This window comes from Fistularia commersonii, chromosome 30, assembly GCF_037954325.1.
Source record: "Fistularia commersonii isolate RoL2024-O1a breed Wild chromosome 30, RoL_Fcom_v1.0, whole genome shotgun sequence".
Taxonomy (NCBI): Eukaryota; Metazoa; Chordata; class Actinopteri; order Syngnathiformes; family Fistulariidae; genus Fistularia; species Fistularia commersonii.
The window spans coordinates 4,950,785-4,969,478 of record NC_141313.1 but is presented as its reverse complement, the minus strand read 5'-3'; the positions used below and the strand labels follow the sequence as shown (position 1 = coordinate 4,969,478).

Below are 18,694 nucleotides of genomic sequence, written 5' to 3'. Positions count from 1 at the left end.
CACAGAAAGACTCAATTGTTTGAGTTGAACCTGTGACCTTGCTGTGAGGCGGAAGCTCGAACCGCTGAGCCACCATCCTGTCACTTAAATCAAATGTCAGAAATTTTAAACAGTGATTTTTTTTTTTTTCCCCATCTCAAGTGTACCCTGTAGACTTGCTAAGCTTAAAATACAACAATGCTTAGTGTGTGAAGAAAGACAATTAAAAACAAACAAACAGAGAAGAGACAAAAATGGGGTCATTTGGGTTTCTGGTTTATAATTGAATGATTCTTAAAAGGGATCATTATTTTTCCCTACAGACTTCAATAATTATCATCTTGAAAGAGAATACCATTGTTTTCTGTCTGTTTTGATGAAGTACTTGCCATAACTCACATGTTCCTGATGTGGAAAGACAACAACCACCCGATGAGGTTCCTCTATCTTTACCACGCATTGACGTAACATTGGCATTCCATACTGTAGGATCACATTTAGCAATTCAATTCATGTAACATGCTTATATGATAGACGTCAGAATGAATAACCCTTTGAGCAAGAACAACTATTGTTGCCTCCACATTCATGCACCTATACTTACACCTATATGGAGCCAAAATAAAATGGATCCAGGACTATTAAAAACTGAATGATTCGCCGGCAGACTCCGAACCCTGCCATGATGAAACAATGGAAAACATGTTCATTGACTGGGTTGAAAGATGGGGTGTGACAGAAAAACTCAAATCCGTAAATGCTCTTTGCTGTTTCTCCTTGATTTGAAAAAAAATTATGAAGCTAAAATTATATGTGCCGTCTGCAGTCTGGCTCAGCACAAGTACAGTATCTTCTCTCTTATGTGTTGTTACTGTGCCTCTGCTACACCTCAGTAAGGAAACCCACAAAGCTGGGAATTCCACTGTAATTTTCAGATAACTTTGCAAGAAACATCCGCTTCATTTACCTCAAATTGCAAATTTTCCCTGTTTTTCTAATGCGTTTCTTGCCAGCAGATGCAGAAACCCCAGTAACCTGCATGTAGCAGGACAGATCCAAGATGAGATCCTGCAGTAACATTTCTTACATGTGGAAAAAAAAACAAAAAAACACCCTTGATGCCCTCGGGTTGTTTCAGTTTTGGTTCGAATACATAATTTGAAAGGAAAATCTGTTTAATAAACTTCCTTTTAGGTTGCAATCCACAAGCCACAAGAAGACAAGGAATGTCCAACCAGGTGATATACACTGCTTAAAACATGTTACTGTATGTAGTCTGATTTTGTCCAATAAAATAAAGTAAACATTGGAGTAATTTAAGGTCACTGGTTCGATCCTGATTGGAGGCCTTTCCGTGTGGAGTTTGCATGTTTCTTCCCGTGTCTTCATTGATTGTGTCGGGTTCTCCAGTTTCCTCCCACAGTCCAAAAACATGTAGTAGGTCATTTAAGTCCCCCTGGTGTCGATAAAGAATGGATAAATGAATGAATGACTGGAGCACTTAAAAAAAATTAAAATCAAGCAGCTGGTCTCAGAAAGTCTTGTGTATCCAATTTATTGATTCATTTCAAACTGTTTTAATTTTGATTGCACGTGTTTTTCTATCTCTTCAGGAAATGCCTCATCCCTTGTTTTGGGACCTCAAAAGCCCGAACATATTTGCTGCTTTGATTTGGATCACTCAGCGAGAACAGGCAGGAGAAATAATTACGTGAAGAAATAATATATTCACAAGATCCTGGGAGTACATCAGTGAGTTGGTCTAATTGCCTGTGGCTTGTTTGAACGGTGGCCTTGGTGCTACATGTAAATCAGACTCAAATCTAAGGGGGATGTATTTCAGCGCAGGAAAAGAGGTGGTTATGAAGTTAATCCCGTTTCCCATTTTCCAAATTCAGTGCTGGATGGACCCAATGCCATGGCCAGGTTCGCTGCCATGAGGGAATGCCATTTTTGCAGACTTGGTTTTTGTCTCACACACACACACACACACACACACACACACACACACACACACACACACACACACACACACACACACACACACACTCAAGGTGTTTATTGTCACATGCATAGTGTAGAAACATGTTTCTTTGTACAGTGAAATTCCTACTTTGCTTTCCGCAGTGCATTTGGATATGTATTGATAAGAAATAATGATAGCGTAAACATTATTGTAAATATGAACAGTGTTGGTTGTGCAAAATATATACTAATAACAATAATGATAAGAAGAAATGCAAAATATGACAGTTGCTCTATGCATCGCCTGAGGCATATAAATATACTCCCTTTTAATATAATATGTGTGTTTGACATGTAACATCAGAACCCCCAAAATGTATCTATTCCTTTACTTTCTGGAGGCTTTAGGATTTTCTCCTCTTCTCAGTATCACCTGTCTGCTGAATATTTGAGCAGTCTTCAACTTCAAAATAGTTGTGATGTGAGGGATCCTGCTTGTTGACCCAAGAATTTACACTTTGATCAATGCAAGTGCCATTCTACTGTCAAATTCCAAACAAAAATACACAAACCCTTCTCTTCTGGGAGTCATTCAACTGTGGAAACAAGACAGGTTGGGTCCAGATTGACTCAGTGTGGTGCCACAAATCGACCCCCCCCCCCACCCCGTTGACATGTAAAACACTGAGCATTCCCATTGTGCACTGAATTGATCGATTACCTTTCAAAAATATTTAAACCCATGATATCCGTCTCAAACACATGCCAGTCAAATTATTCAATGATTAATATTAATTACAGGTATTTGTTTTTCAGTTTTAATATGTCTCTTTTTAACCAATTTGCAAGTTTTTACTTTTTAGACACAGATTGTATTTATTTATTTTTTTAATTTTTTAAGACCATGTCTCTTAAATTTAATTAATTAGTTTTTTTTTTTTTTTTAAATTAGCGATCCTTCCCCCAGAGACGGCCGCGCTCGGGTTGGACTCTCCGAAGCCTTCCGGAGGCGGTGACTCCTGTCTATCTCCCTTCACTATCTCCGCCCTCCGGGGAGAGACACCTTCTCCGCTCGCCGTGCGCATCCCCCCTCCTCCTCTTCCTCCACGCACAGCCGTCTGATCGGGATCAGGTGCGGTGGACCGCGGAGGGGGAGCGCAGCCCACGCCGCGTCACTTTGGCACCGGACCGCGTCCCTTCACTGGACTACGGGACCGTCATTTTTTTTTGTGCAAAGGGATGGTGTTGAACTACAAGCGCTTTCCACCGTGCGTTTGAGGGGGACGCTGTGCACGGAGCAGGTGTCCGCACCCGGCTGCAGAAGAATCCCGGGCTGTGGATTCTGACGCCCGTGGGTTTGTAGCGCGCACCTTGTGCAGCAGAGTTGGCTCTGCCTGCAGGAGCCTCCTGCATCATCGTCACCATCCTCCTCTCTGTGCAGGGATGAAGGCGCAGTAGTTGTCGTGTGTGATCGTTAATCACTTCCAGGTGGTTGAAAAACAAAAGAGGAAAAAAAAAAAAAAAAAAAAAAAAGGTTGACCTGCGTGGTCGTGGGCGGTGCGACCCCGACAGGACTTCGTGCCTTTTTCCGGGATCGGAAATCGACAAGCGGCGGGACGCCGGGAATCACGTGTGCGCGGCGCAAACGCTGAAGATGTCCAAAGCCGTCCGGAACTATTTGCACCGAAACTACGGCGGGATCATCGCATCTCAGTTCCTGGACAGAGTCGGGGGCGCAGGAGAGGAAGAGGGGGAGGTGATGAAGAGGGGAGTTGCAGAGCCGCCGCTGACAGGGAAGCTTTGGCTCCAGTGATGGACTGAGCTTAAGGTGTTTTTTTTTTTCAGGGCCACATCTCACCCTCTTCATCCTCCACACCTGACCAGGGGTGTGTAAAGAGAAACCTGCAGGCCAGGTGCAGGAGGACCCCCCCCCTCACCACCACCACCACCACCACCACCACCACCACAACATACTGGACTCATGAGTGAAACAACACTAGCTTTCAACGGGGGGGACGACACGACCGGCCCCGTATCCTCAGGCGTGCACAAACTGACTCAACCCGTGACCCCCGGGAGCGAGTAACCCTGGAGTCTCAGACCGAGTGCCCACGTGAGACCCCGAGTCGCTTCCCCCGTCGTAGATGTGACGCAACTGTCAAGATTTCTTCACCAGGAAGTCCCGCTCTTTAGGGTGAGTGATCCCGCCGTCGCCCGAGTGAGGACAGGTGTCATAGTAACACCGCCTTCCGCGGTGAGATGGTGGTGTTGGTGGCGGGTCAGAAGTCGTCAGCTCAGCTCACGGTGTGAATCTCGGCCTGCGCCGAGTCAGGAGCAGCGGGTGTCCTGACCCGAGAGGCCTGGTCCAGGTTCGGTGCTGAACTGACGGTTTAACGGGTAGACGGGAGCCTAAAATGTTTAGAAATAGATTTCTAAATTCACAGAAAGGATTTAACTTGTTTACAACTGCCAGGGACGATTGTTTTCCTGATCCATTTATGTGCGGCTCATTTTCTTACGTGAACACATCACCGGACGTGTCCATAAAACCTTCGGAAATTTGTTAAAAAAAAGCCCATTGTGTCCACAACTCAAATATCTTCGTTTTCCTGTCGCAGAGAAAGAAATTACCCAGAATATACTCTGAAAAGGAGACTTTTCGTCGTGTGAACTTGAAATATGATTTGAGATGATTGATTATTACGATGTTTAACCACCAACTGATTCATTGTTACATCTCAAACATATTTGTTTATTGTTCTCGTCTCGGGATGTGGCCAAAAAGCAATTGAGCAATTGAATGAATTCTCATGAAGCATAATTTGTTCCCTTTGCACCGAAGAACAACCCCAACGAAATTATACGAGGTTGGAGTTTTGCATATGAGGATTATAACTTCTCTTGCGACCATATTTGGACAGGAAGATGAAGGCTACGATCTGAAAATTCTGCATGGTTGTCGTAGCAACTTGTCCGTCACAAGGTGCCATGCCTCAAAGTGCAACCTGGTCTATCATTTGCATCAAAAACATTTGCAAATTTAACACCGTGCTGCACTCAAGGAGGACATTGTTAAAGGTTATAAAGTAAAAGCAGAGTAATTGCTACATTGACTTTCATAAACAAACCCCACTTTCCGGCCCCCCCACTGGCCATTAAGTAAAAACTAATGAAGCTTATATTAATTTTAATATCTTCACTCCTGGAAGAAGCTGCTGTATGCTCTTTTTTTCCACACTTAATGCAAAAAATATCATGCCGCTGCATTTTTAGTGCAAATTTTAGCATGAAATGTTGTCTACTGCCCCTACCCTCAAAAAAAAAAAAAAAAAAAAAGCTCTCTTGTAAAAGGTACAGAAGAATTTCTTTCATGTTTTGTAGGAGGTGGGTGTTTTAGACGCAACGGCTGTATGCTGTATCTTTTCATCAACAAAAACTGCCTTTTTTTTTCATGAGCTGGGCTGGGTCAGTCTTATTATGAGAAATTTCCTATTTGATACAAAAATAGTTGGGAGAAACAAACAGTGGCAACCTGTACGATAATATTTATGATAAACTTGAATTTAATTTGTGTTTTTTTTTTTTTTTCTTTTTTTTTTTTTGACAAATTGATGAAACAACAAGAATAGTTTTATTTTTTCTTTGGGGGGGGGGGGGGTAATTTCCCCTTATCTCAGCTGCCAAGAACAGATGTAGTTAATGTTATTGCACAGAGAATCAGATAATGAAATGTCTGAGGCTGCACTCTTAACGGAAACAGATAAGTCTGACTCATTGCCCCCTCAAAAGGATTATTTTTTTCTTCCTCCTCCATATTAAATGTCTAAGATAAAAAATTCGCACATGTCCCCATGGAAACGTTACATTGGTGTTTTAATTTGAATCCTTGTGAATGCCAGAAAATCTGCACTCCTTTCCGTTTAACCACAGCTGCAGATCCTGACAGCCGGCAAAGAGCTGATTTTCGCTTCCGCACGAAGTTTTGGTTTGTGATTGTTCTCCTCGTCAGCCTGGAGCTGTGGAGGAAGGTGCTGTCTCCCTCTCCCTGGCTGCCAAGGAGAGGAAGACTTCATCGGTCCATTTGAACCCTCCACACACACACACACACACACACACACACACACACACACACAAATGAAACTAACACACAAATATGTAGGGAATCCTTTCACTGAGCCCCTGTCCTGCTCCCTTTCTTGCCTCTGCTTTGAGTTTTAAACCTTTATTTTTTGAGCAATTGCTCTGAGAAATAAAGACATTATTACCCTTTCTGGAGGTTCTTCCAGCCTGAGCCTGCCGTTTCCCCTAACAGTCAGAAGTCCCATCTCTGCTGTCCTGCAAAACTCCTCCTCGGATGTTTTTCCACAGCGATACATACTCACTCATCCCATCAAGCCCCAAAGTAATTTTCATGTAATGCAGCCTTTTAACACCAGCTACTTCTATTAATTAATTCATTCATTCATTCATTTATATCTGATACAGCTTTTCCTACATCCCATGATAACCTATTCCAGCTGTCGTTGGGTTTCACTCTGGATCCATCACTCTCATTCAAACATCCTATAGAATATAAAACCATTCACCCTCTCATTCACACGTCATTATGGAGACACAGCTATTCATTGCAGCGACTGAAGGATCTGTCAAGCCTCTAAGAGGCTGAGATAGGTCCTGAAAATTGAATGACACGCTACCGAAAGATATCCATTTCGTAGATTTATTGCAAAAAAGAGAAACAAACTCAAGTTGACGTGCAGAATATAATGTCAGAGTAAATAACGGCGACCAGAAGTTATAACTGGCGGTCAACAAAAGTATAGCGACCTACTCTCTCCTTTTTTTTAGCTCATTTCCAACGAGTGAAATCTTGGTTTAGATAACTAAGAGGAACAGAGTGCTTCATCGCTACCAATCAATCAATTTAAAGTGCAACAGACAAAATTAAATGAGAATTCAATAACCTATCAGTTCATTATCATAATCAATACTTCAATTCATGGGTCTTCCACATCCTATAGAACAGTGGTCAGGAACCTTTTTGCCTGGGAGAGCCGTAAAAGCCATATATTTCTAAATATATTTAATTGAGAGCCATATAGCATCTTTGACGTATAATAAATTAAATATGTATTGCTTTTAATGCGACTTCTGGCGCTGCATGGATTTGTTCGAAGTGTTGCTTTATATTTTACCGTTTCATCGATGCAATTTTATCACTGCATATTAAACATACTGCAGATCCAAATGCAAATTCCTTTGTCCTGGCAGCCTGGAATTCATGGTAATCACTGTTTTTTTTTATTTTGCCATCTTTTCTGTTACAAGGATTAACTAATTGGCTATCTGATAAAATTGATTTCTTTAGCCATTGGTTCCCGACCCGACCAACGGGTGACCCGAGAAATTTATCTTCAAATTAAATTTCCGATCACTCTAAAATGACAGTATTATGAAGAAATATCACAAATATTTTAAAATCAGTTCCAAACTGTTTTGTTTTTTTCAACTCAAAATTGTCTGGGAGCCATAGGACTTCACCGGAAGAGTCATATATGGCTCCCGACCGCTGCTATAGAATATGATCCGATATCACCCTCATCATTAAGACATCGTATAGACACTCAACCATTTAATCTCGTTCTTATATCATATTGCAGGGTTGTCCAAACTCTTTGCAAAGAGGGTCATATTTGGCGAGGTGAAAAAGTGAGAAGGCCGAACATTCAGCCTGATATTCTTTTAACCATTAACATTAAATACAAATTAACTATTTCATGACATTTTTTGTTTTTTTGATTGCAAATGGCATTCTTTTCATGTCTTAACACAGAACACAAATCTTAAGTTTTTACTAAAATCTCTGTCTTTCATATTTGAATACCACATAAAATGAGGAAAAAAGTCTGTCGGGAAAAAAAAAAGTTTCAGAAAGATTAAACATGTCTAGGTTTATTTCAAACATGACATATTATTCACTATTAAATATTAACTATGAACTTCTAAATTCAAAACATTTGAACAGGAAAAAACACAAACTGTGATATTATTCAGAAATACAAAACTTCAGACTCAGACCAAAAATATGAAACAGAAAAATGGGCTGCCGGACCAAATTAAATTTTATGATTGATTTCATGACAGAGGTCGGTGTAAATTTGAACACGGACTTTGGACATGCCTTACATTCATTCTGTCATTCATACGTCCTATACCATACAAAAGCAATCGCTCTCACAGGTCCAAAAAAAAACATACACACTCTCATTTGCAAGTCAAATAATGACACACGATCATTCACTCTGTCATTCAGATGTTCGGGTAATTTAAGGTCTCCAATGAACCTCCCGCATGTTTTTTCCGTGGGAGGAGACTGGAGAAGCTGAAGAAATCCCACCCAGACACGAGGAGAACATGCAAACTCCACACAGAAAGGCCTTTCGTCGTGAGTCGTAAGCGCTAACCGCTGCTATTGTGCCGCCCCAGCTATTTTTAAAACATCAAGATCAAGAATCTTAGGTTCAGCCCGATCAGGCTGCCCCCCAAAAAACAATCGGATGCATCAGATGTTGAACCCTGTACTTTCCTGTCGTCCCAATTTGCTGAGGAATGAGCTCAACGACCTGCAAAACCTTCTGTTGCATCCCAACATTCTAGACGGAAAGAATCCCATTGCAGATTTTCGTCGGAATGCTTATTAATTAATCATAATAACAGCTTGGGGTTGAGCAGCACCAGCCTGACATTTAGCCACAAGGTTACAAAGGGCAGGTTTGATAAGATGTGATGCTTATAAAACCACATCATTGCTGTCCCTGTTTTACTGTATTTCTCTGCTTCATTTTGTGAATTTTTGATAATGGGATTATTAGTTTTGGGACATGGGATTGTCTTGACTGGACCCGGTCTTTAGCACCACTTGGCTTTCCAAACCAATAATTTATTTTATGTCACTTCCGAGACAGATATCTGGCCCCAGTAGATGATAATGGGTTTCATTGCAAAAGGATTCAATCTGTTATTAGGGTTGAGGGATGGGGGGGGGGGGGGGTCTTCTCTATAGACAATCACATGTTAGATACAAAGATTGGATTATGGCTATTTCAGCGTGATGAGGAAAAGAATGAATTTCAGTTTAAATTTTGAATATCATTGCACTGATCATCTGATCTTTTAAATATATAATTTATTCATAAAGTGCCTTTTCATTCAGTGAATTCTTTCTCAGTCAGTCACAAGGTAACTACTGGCTACTTGTTCCAGTTTATGCAGGTTTTTTATTTATTTATTTTCACAAATTCTATTAAGTTTTTTTTTCTTTTTTTTTTTTTTCAACTTGTTTCCTCCCAAATTTGAGGAAATTTTTCACTTCACACTTTAATTTACACTTTCAGTGGGAAATCAACTCAATGAATTTAGCGAGGGCAATGGTGGTCTGGATGATGCTTTTTCCCAAAACTGAAAAAGAAATATTATATCTGGCTGATATTCAATCCAAACTCATATCTTGTCCCTCCCTTCATATTTCACTCCTTGATATATGTGACATGAAGTTTTTCCCTTATATTTCACTCCAACTTGTGATTAATGTGCACTTTACTTTAAAATGCTGATATTTCTGTTGTGCCGTCTTATAAATTGTAATTGACTGTGACAAAGGAGGAGAAGACGGAATCTTGACTTGTGTCTGTGCCACATAGCTGCATGGACACACCCTCAAAGACGTGGCTGCCGCATCAGGGTCAGTTTGGGTTGGTTGGTCAAGTGGAAGTTTGCTGTGGTGGACCCGGAGTTTTAACCCCAAGTGAGTCAGTCTGGCCCCGCGCTGGTTTGAAACTGCTGTCAGCCGTGCCTCTCTTTCCAGTCTGTTGTGTCCCAGTAAGATTTTTCTCTGTTTTATGTTTTGTTGTGTTTTTTTTTTATATGTTCCCCGGCCTCACCCCTCCCTCCCTCCCTCCCGACTCCCGGTTAATGACAAGTGTAACAGGCACTTCAGCCTCGGATTGGCTTTCCGGTCTGTGTCCGTGGCGCGGCGTTTTACAAAAGTGTCTCAATATATTGAGGATTCTTCCCACTCAATCCTCCACGGAGCATCACTCACCCTTTGAGCCCCGCTTTGTCAAACTCCCAGAATTTATTTATTAAATTTTTCTTTGTGACATCCTGTAGGTTTGATAGCACCGTTAGCCTTTTCCCGCTGCTTTGATGCGTCCCGAGTCTTCCTCCCCCTTATGTTCTCTTTACTTTCCCCGATGAAAGGAGCCATTTCCTCTCCCAACGGGGGGAAAGAGGAGAATTCATTTTCCGTTAGTTAGCACAACTGAAGCGGAGAAACAAATAAGAGGGGCCACTCTGTAGGGAAAGTGGGGAAAAATCTCCATGTCCTTATCGTGCGAGTGTGTTCGGCTCAAAATCGTGCCAATTTGCTTCTTTAGCTTGAAAAATATTCTTCTATCAGTCTTTAATTCGGGTCTGCTCATTTACAGCCATCGCATCTCTCCGTGCATTAGTCCAAATGAAGGTCGTTTGATGGAGAGCGGTGCCGAAGCTGTGAGCATGTTCCTATGGTAACCGGGCCACACTCCCCCCCCCCTGGCTAGCGCACACAGGCGCAGGGGACGGCCAGAGAGACAGGGATGCTGGAGAACACGTGTGATACACACCAACTTCAGGTTGTTTATGATCTCGCTCTTCACGCGGCTCCTCCACTTTAGAGTGCAATTACATTTTTGAAATGTGCGCCCCCTCCATTGCCTTTGTGGAATATAGGGCAGAGTGTAGGGTCTTTGTTGGAAATCACTTTATTTCCTGCTTTTCTTCATCCTCTCCTTCGTGTTACTTCCCCCTTCCTCGTCATCATTGCCCCTGCTTCCCAAACCCCTCCACCTACCTCTGCTTTTTAATCCTGCCCCTCCTCCTCTTTGCATTTATCTGTATGTGATTACAGTACTGTTTCTAAAAATATCTCCAGTCCCTCCAAACATAGTCAGAAGTGTCACTTGATGTTTTTTTTTTTTGCTGCCAATTTGCATAACCTACACATCTGGCTTTATATCCTGCCATTACTGAGTCATTAACATTTGAGACCACGCTCTTCTTTTACCTACTGCAGATAAACTGCATATTTTCAGCACAGTAGAAAGCAAAATTAAGCTATCACTTTGAACATGCTAAAGATAAAATATTATGCAGAATTAAAATGTTAAAAGAAAACATTATGTTTTGGTATGCAATTATCCCAAGAATGTTCCTATCCAAAGAAATCCGGGTTACTGAAGGTTACACTGCTTTTCCTTCCACAGACAGATGCTATTTCATATGAATTATGCTGTAAAACCATGCATTTGTTTGGCAATTCAATATTTCTTTTAATGTTCACGGCCTTTGCTAAGCTGTAATTACAGCAACAGCCTAATCTACTGATGTATTTCAGGATCAAAATAAGCCCTTCTCTGATGAGCTTCCAGGAGTATCAGGTACTTTTTTAAAATTTGATAACCAACAAACCGATTTTATTAGCTGACTATTTGAGCAGAGGCGAAAATACTCGACCATCCCGTGACTTCATCTTCTACACGATATCAGCCATAAAAGCGCCGTAGATAGCGGCCTGATCCAATCGAGTTTCGGTAACCCACTCCGGTTAATACCGTCTCATGTTGTTTCACTGGGAGGAAATTGGTCAATGTTATCAAACATGACAGAGAGAAAAGGTCCCCTCGTGCAATCGGACGTAAAAAGGCCGGCTCTTCAAAATTCCTACACCACATCAGGAGGGGGCAGTAGATTGACGGACACTTCGACGATCCGACTCAGATCCATGTAAGAAGCATTGACTTCTTTGGTGTGAGCTGAGGGTGAAGTTCTCCATTCACTTGCCGAATTGTGTTCTAACCCTTCGGTCAAAGATTCGGGTTGGTAACCGATCTGGTCAGACTGCCAAATCGCCTCTGTTGAAATAATACTGGCTTGTAAACCGTAAAAAAGGAAACGTATTCCAAAAGGTACCTATATTCCCTTCCTTTCATTACACTCATATGCCAAAGCAATTTTTGCCGCAGTCACATGACACTCATTGCAAATGGCTCGGTGTAAAAGGATCATAGAGGTGTCATCGAGATATTTCCAATAATTCCATGCAGCTTCACATCGTCATTTTCCCACCAATGGACCCCCATTGGAAATCATATTACTTGCATTTCCGTTGACTAAATCCCACATTTGTGTAGGAGTTCAGTATAATGTCAAAACCCTTAAAGTGCTGTACCGTGGTTACGCTGGTACTACAAACACCTTGGTGGCTGCTGTGGAAATTTGACACTAACTAATATTAAGGGTTTATTTCAAAAAGGAATGTACAAAGCCCTGCCAATCAAACTGCTATTTGTGAAATTTTTGCACGCCAGACAAAGACGCAAGGTTTGGGGAGGCAAATATGTTGATTTTATTGTTTTCTAGCCGGCATAATTCTGATAATCGTAACTAAAGTCAAAGTGTGAGTTCCTTGGTCGGTCCCGATGTGCAGTGTTTTGGCTGACGTTAAAAGTGAACTGAGGGTTTGTTACGTCGCGCTTGTCAACTTCGGGCAAAGTGCAGGGTGTGTGTACTTCTTTATACTTCCTCAGTGTTCCCTTTGAAAATTTAATGTAGTTTACAATTCGGTTTACAGCCTTATGTACCACCGTGGAGTATCTCTTGCATCCCGATTCAGCCCCAGGGGATTTTTACTCTTTTACTGAGTTGTATATCCCGCCACATTTAAACACAGCTGTTCAGTTGTATTACATAGTTTTTTTTTTTTTTTTTAAATCATTTTTTCAGCTTGCATTTAAGAGCACGAGGTATCCGTCGCCATCGCCATCTGTAGTGATTCTCAAAATACCAGCAGTGTAAGTCCCTCTGGGTTTTGCAAATCAGCCCTCTCCCCAAAAAGCATTTCAAACTGCCCCGTGGCAGAGCTGACAGCATGTCAGAAAGCAAGAATGTTGATGTGGGGAGGTTTTGCCGCTGACAGTCACGACGGACGATTCTCTGGGCAGCTCGGTCTTAATGAACAACCTCTTGGTAAACACATTTTTACATTTTCTGTGGATTTTTCCCAGCAAAAGTGAGACCTGTGCAGCCATTAATGGCGCATTAGCAACCTTTGACCCGATGTATTCGCCATATCGCCCGATTCACCGGAGCATCCTTTATCAGTGAAGCATTAGACTAAAATGCAAATATCTCATCACGTCGCTCTTTGTCGCCTCTGATTTTCCTGACACCCCATTTATAAAAAAAAACAACTAAAACTGAACTGGCCGATGTTACCAACAGAACCAAACACATGAAATATTAAAAAAAAAAGTAACGTTAATAACCAAAGTATAGGCAGATTTGTAAGCAAACCAACACACGGAAGCTCCTCGGCAATTCCCCTCGTCGTCACGTGATTTAGTCCTCAAACATCAAGTCAACAAGGCCGGGCCGACCTGAGCTGTCAGCCCAATAGACAGCTTGTCTACTGCTTCAGAGGTAGCGGCATGTTGACGCATGCCGAGACTTTGACTGATGCACTGTCTGTTTCCTTAGAACCGCAGCGAGGGGCGAGGAATACCTTTTCAGATGGAACCAATATCTCAGAAATCCAAGAGTTTGAGTTCACCACAGTGACCAGTCCGAACAAAAACACAGAATGTGTAGTAATAATTCATAATTATGGACATTGAGGACACTTTGCAGACATATTCACATACAAAAACTGGGGAGGAAAAGTATAAGTAAATAACAGTGACTGAGCAGTTGGCATCAGATGGAATGAGCTGCTTTAAACAGATGTGTTTTAATGATTACATCTATATATGTTCATGATTTAAAAAACAATTTACGATAGTCAAATTCAAAATTCATGTTTTCACAGGTATTCTCTGCACCTTGTCAAAGGCTGCATCAGCATGAACATCACACAGGCTTTCATTTATGGTCAAGGAATTCCAGCCACAGTATTCTAGTATGGTATCAAAGTTTCCAACTGATGGTATATTAAATGGAACAAGCATTCTAAGGCTGCTGAAGGCTAGGACTACAACTCCCACTCAGCCATTCTAAGAATAGCCCAAGGAAATCCATATCAGGACAAAGGATAAAGTATCCCAGCCACAGTTCAGCCGTTATTTACCAATTGTATGTTTAAAAAGTTGTCAGATATTATTTCAGCTATAAAATCAAATGCACGTTTGCTAACTGAAATTCAGCTGCAGTCCAATATTCGAGACCTTGCTTTTGTGTTTATACAAAACTGCATTAAGAAAGATATATCGGCTAACTGCACGTTTACAGTATCTAGAAGTGCCCGTGGTTGTTAGTGTGTATAATATTTACTAGTCTACATAAGGCCATTTACCGGAAAACTTCCATGTGTCCCAGCAGGACTCCCTGTGAGTCACCAGATGCTCCGGATTAGGCATAAAGAGCATGTCATCTGTCAGTAAGACATGGACACTCCTGGGTAAATTGATCGGAGCTTTATCTTTATTGTGAACAGCCACTTTAAAGAAGGAAAAAAAAAAAAAAAACAAGAAAGAAGGGAAAAAATAATCAGCATCACAAAGGGCTGGCCGTCCCTCCCCCCCTCCACACACACACATGCACAGTGAGTCGGGAGATGTAATCATAATGGCGCGGAGTAAATTGATTATGGCAGCTGTGGAAGAGCATCTCATTTAGGTGCATAAACATTGCAGAGACTCATTAAGAGTGAAGCATCGCTTGTCATTATAAATGTATTTGGGTGTCGTGGTCTAACAGTGTAACATCACCGCAGGTGCTGTCACATGGGTTCGGTTTCCTTTTCCGACTCTTATTCAAGACAGCTCACTCATGAAGAAACGTTTGTCACTTAACTAGTGTTGCCTCTGGAAAATATCCTATATTTATACAGATCAACTGTCACCGCATCCTCCATGGCAGTTCGAGTCTTACTTTATAGATTTAATCTGATGATATACCGAATTAAAGTTGATCTTATTGTTCCAGTGTCTAAAAATTAGGACATTTTGTAAAGCTGTATTATAAACACAGGCGGTCAGTACAAATGGAACCTAATTTTTTTTTCGGAAAAATATGAACTGTAAGAACAATAATGCCACCTTTTACACTGACGGGATGGTTCTCAGCCCAGCAGAAGTCCCCCATGACAAATGGAGCTCTTTTCTGTATCTCATTCACAGCGGTGACCACAAAGATAAGTTTGTCAAACTGTAAACCAAGTTCGGCCTAACTCCGGTGATACGTGCGAAAACATTTTGGTATCCTATCTGGAGACTTTATTTTTGATGAAGTGCATCTGCGAGCAGGGTAACAGGCGGTAGATTGCGTTGTGGCGAGGGAGGAGGGTTATTCTTCTTGATGTAACAGCTCTCAGCTCCCAAATGTAAAATCTCCATGCCTCACGGTGTGATGCGCAATGCTTATTTCCAGCTCCTGTCACATGACACATTCTTGAATCATAAAAAAAAAAAAAAATCATCAAATGTAAGGGGGTTAGGATTTTTTTTCCCCCTCCACAATTAAAAAAAATCCAAATTCTCCAAATGTGTATTAATAGCGACATGTCTTATAAAGGTTGAATATGTTTCTCAACCTCCCCCTCACAGTCTTCCTCTTTCTTTTCTGCTCCTCTCCCTCTGTATCACAGTTAGCTCGAGGCAGTTGCCGCCCACACACTCCGTCCTGACAGCAATTTACATTCAGAATAGCCCGTGTAAACACATCCATGTGCTCCAATATGTCACGTTTACTTTGAGTGCAGCATGTTACAGGTGACTGTTTTACTGGCTGCTGAAATGGATAGGCCAAATCTTCTACCACCAGGTCGATCATTCCGCGCCTGCGAGAAGACCGTCGAGGTTCCGCCCCACATGACACTCGCAACAAACGCGCACGCATGGACACACGTGAAATAGTCCTCTGGTTCAGGCACATGCCTCCCCGTGGGCAGAGCGTTACCAGAAACACTGTTGTGTAGCCAGCATTTTTTCATCATCTTCAGTGTGCAGTTGTGTGCCAATATCTTCAACAGTTCAAGTAGAAGCCCTTGGAGTTGTTTCCATGGATACCAAACAATTAGCTGGGATTCAGAATAGAACCTGGAGAGTAGCCTATTTTGCAGGCTTTGGGAGCAAGAAAATCGTAGCATGACAGTGTATCTCGGAGCTGGTTTTTCGGGGGGGGGGGGAAGGGGGCAGTTTATTAATGGGTAATTAAAAGAAAGGCTAGAAAAGCTCATCAAACAGAAACAGGACGCACATGAACATCAGCTGTAGGCATTTTTAACAAGCAGAGGGAGCAAATGTGATATACTCTCATTACAGCTGCCTCCATCTTGCTCCTTGCTATCAGAAGCAAGCGAGATTAGGGGGCAGAAATGTCATAAACTGATCACTAAGGGGTGAAACGTTCAATAAAAAGTGATGATCAACTTGAAGCAAGATGATGTCATTTGATGCTACATGTTCTTTATTTGGTAAGCGTGTGCACATTTTGTATTGCCTGCAAGCAATGTGCAAGTTGACCGAATAACAGTGAACCCGAGAGCTGTCTTTGTTAAATCATCAAAACACCAAACCCGCTTCATCCATTATATTTCGAGTGAAATGCCTTATAGGCCATTAATTTGCCAGTTTTGCAAAGTACAGGGAGGAGAAAATGCAAATAGGTTAAATCAACTTACATGTTGCCATTTATTACGCCTGAAAGTACTGAAATGGACTGTGGTAAATGATTGTGTTATACTGAAGGATGCAACGGGGAGGAATGAATAATTTTTTTTCCAATTAAAACACAATCATTCATTTACTAGCTTCAGTTCGCTGCTGAACAAGACAGTGAATATTTCAAGTTACAGTTGAGAGAGAGAAAAAAAAAACCCAAAACAAAACATGATATATGGACAGACTGAGTGGATCACATCTGCATTTACACAATTCGATTAAAGGTGGGGAAAATAATAATTACATTCCCCTATCAGGAGACCCCAGACAGAAACACCTGGACTTCCACCGCTGAGCTTCTGCTGCTCCAATGATGCTTTTGATAATAGAAAAAATAATAATTAAGACACTATTGGGTGATCATTTTTTTTCGCAGTTACTTTCTTGTAAGGCCTAATTCCTTTTTTTTTCTTTTCCCCCCGCATTCACCTATCTTCTCCAAATTCAATCTAGCGCTCCTCTAATTTTTTTTACACAAGATTTGTTTTTAACCCCCCCCCCACTCCCCCCTGTGTTTTAGCTGGTTTGACTTCCTGTCTGATCTTCGTCTTATCCTGTGTCTCTGTCAGTCAGCCCAGCTCTAATCTTGCAATCGTCTCCTTCATTCAGCTCCTGCTTGCTCTCGTGCTTCGCACCTGTCTTGTACAGTGAAGTCAGCCCAAACTCTTTTTTTTTTTTTCAATCCCACAATTAACAATCTCTTCCATTGATCCCCAAGAGTTTGGGCTTTGCAGATATTTTCAAACTCACATTCAACAGCAATTGAATCTTGACCCGAATGGAGATTCGACCTTGCTGAATCTTCACCGTGTGTACAGCCTGGAAACACGCTTCCCCGTACAATGAAATTCTTAGTTTGCCTTCCGCAGTGGATCCAGATGAGAATTGATAAATTATTAATTATAATAATTTATGTAAATTTAAATAAATACTTAACGTTTCCTCCTAACACTAAAGTACGGCTCATACCGCTGAAGGCATAAACCTCAGCTATTCCCTCTTGAATGAAAACTATGAATCCCAATCCCAAAATTATTTACCACCATGTGTGTGCTAGAACTTTTGTTAACCAATCTGGTGTTGCTTGATTATGCAAGGTATATTAAAAGGTATAATCAGTCGTTATATTTGAGGTCTCATGTTTATAGAATAGGGTAAGACTTGACAATATTAGAGATGATTAAAATCCATCTTTATTTGCGGATAACTGCCTGCCAGGCCAGGCTTGAGTAAATTTAATGTGGTAATTGGAGTCAACCCTGCAGCCTCTATGTCTTGGGAAAGTGATTTAGATTCCGAATGAATGAATAATTGTAGTCGTTTCATTGTCTTTGTGTTTCATTCGCCAACCGCCGCCAACGTTCCCAAGTCGGGGCTCCGCCATTCTTTAGCCGACAGTATTGCAGAGGAACCCTAGACTGTGATTCACTTGCAACTTCTTTCCTTTGTATTGATCTGTTGCTACGTTTCGAGGCCAAAGTTAGTCAGAGCACCTGGGGTTTAAAAAGACACATTAGGCCTTGGAGTCTATTTCTGTCGCGTATGGATCTAAATGTTCTCACATCAGGTTTTGATTCACTTCACACTTTGTTTCGGTCACAAAAATAAGTTTTCCAAGGTGAGGCTTTTTGTTCATAAGTGTTCGAGTGTCTCTCCGACCGTCAGTGTGCTATTATTTTTAGTGTTTTGGAGGCTGTAGCTGTCTGTCCTGGCTGTTGAGTCACATCTAAGGTGATATGTTGCTCGTCATTGAATGTGTTTTGCCGATTTCCTGGATGCACGCGCGTGATGTTCCGTCATGATATTCCCTCTCTGTTTTGCGTGGAGCAGCTGCAAGGTAACGTCACAAAATATTTGAATAATTTATCATTCAAAATGCATTATATATATGTGTGTATATATGTGTGTGTATATATATATATATATATATATATATATATATATATATATGTATACATACACACACATGTGTCGGTGAAAATATTGACGTGTCTAAC

General features: G+C 41.4%; 1 protein-coding gene across 5 annotated transcripts in view; it reads left to right on the top strand.

The window, feature by feature from the left end:
* Positions 1-3,164: 3,164 nt before the first annotated feature.
* The window catches only part of LOC147216170 (ras/Rap GTPase-activating protein SynGAP-like), a 41,102-nt gene continuing 25,572 nt past the window's right edge, over positions 3,165-18,694 (top strand). For 4 of the 5 annotated variants that reach the window (XR_015109161.1, XM_086178199.1, XM_086178198.1 and 1 more), the window contains exons 1-2: positions 3,165-4,138; positions 9,645-9,748. Coding sequence is in view for 3 of the 5 variants with exons in the window: in XM_086178199.1 (XP_086034325.1) it covers positions 9,649-9,748 (100 nt within the window). In the remaining 2 variants the exon portion in view is untranslated. The remainder of the gene's footprint in view (positions 4,139-9,644; positions 9,749-18,694) is intronic. The other variant, XM_086178202.1, reaches the window with a different exon arrangement.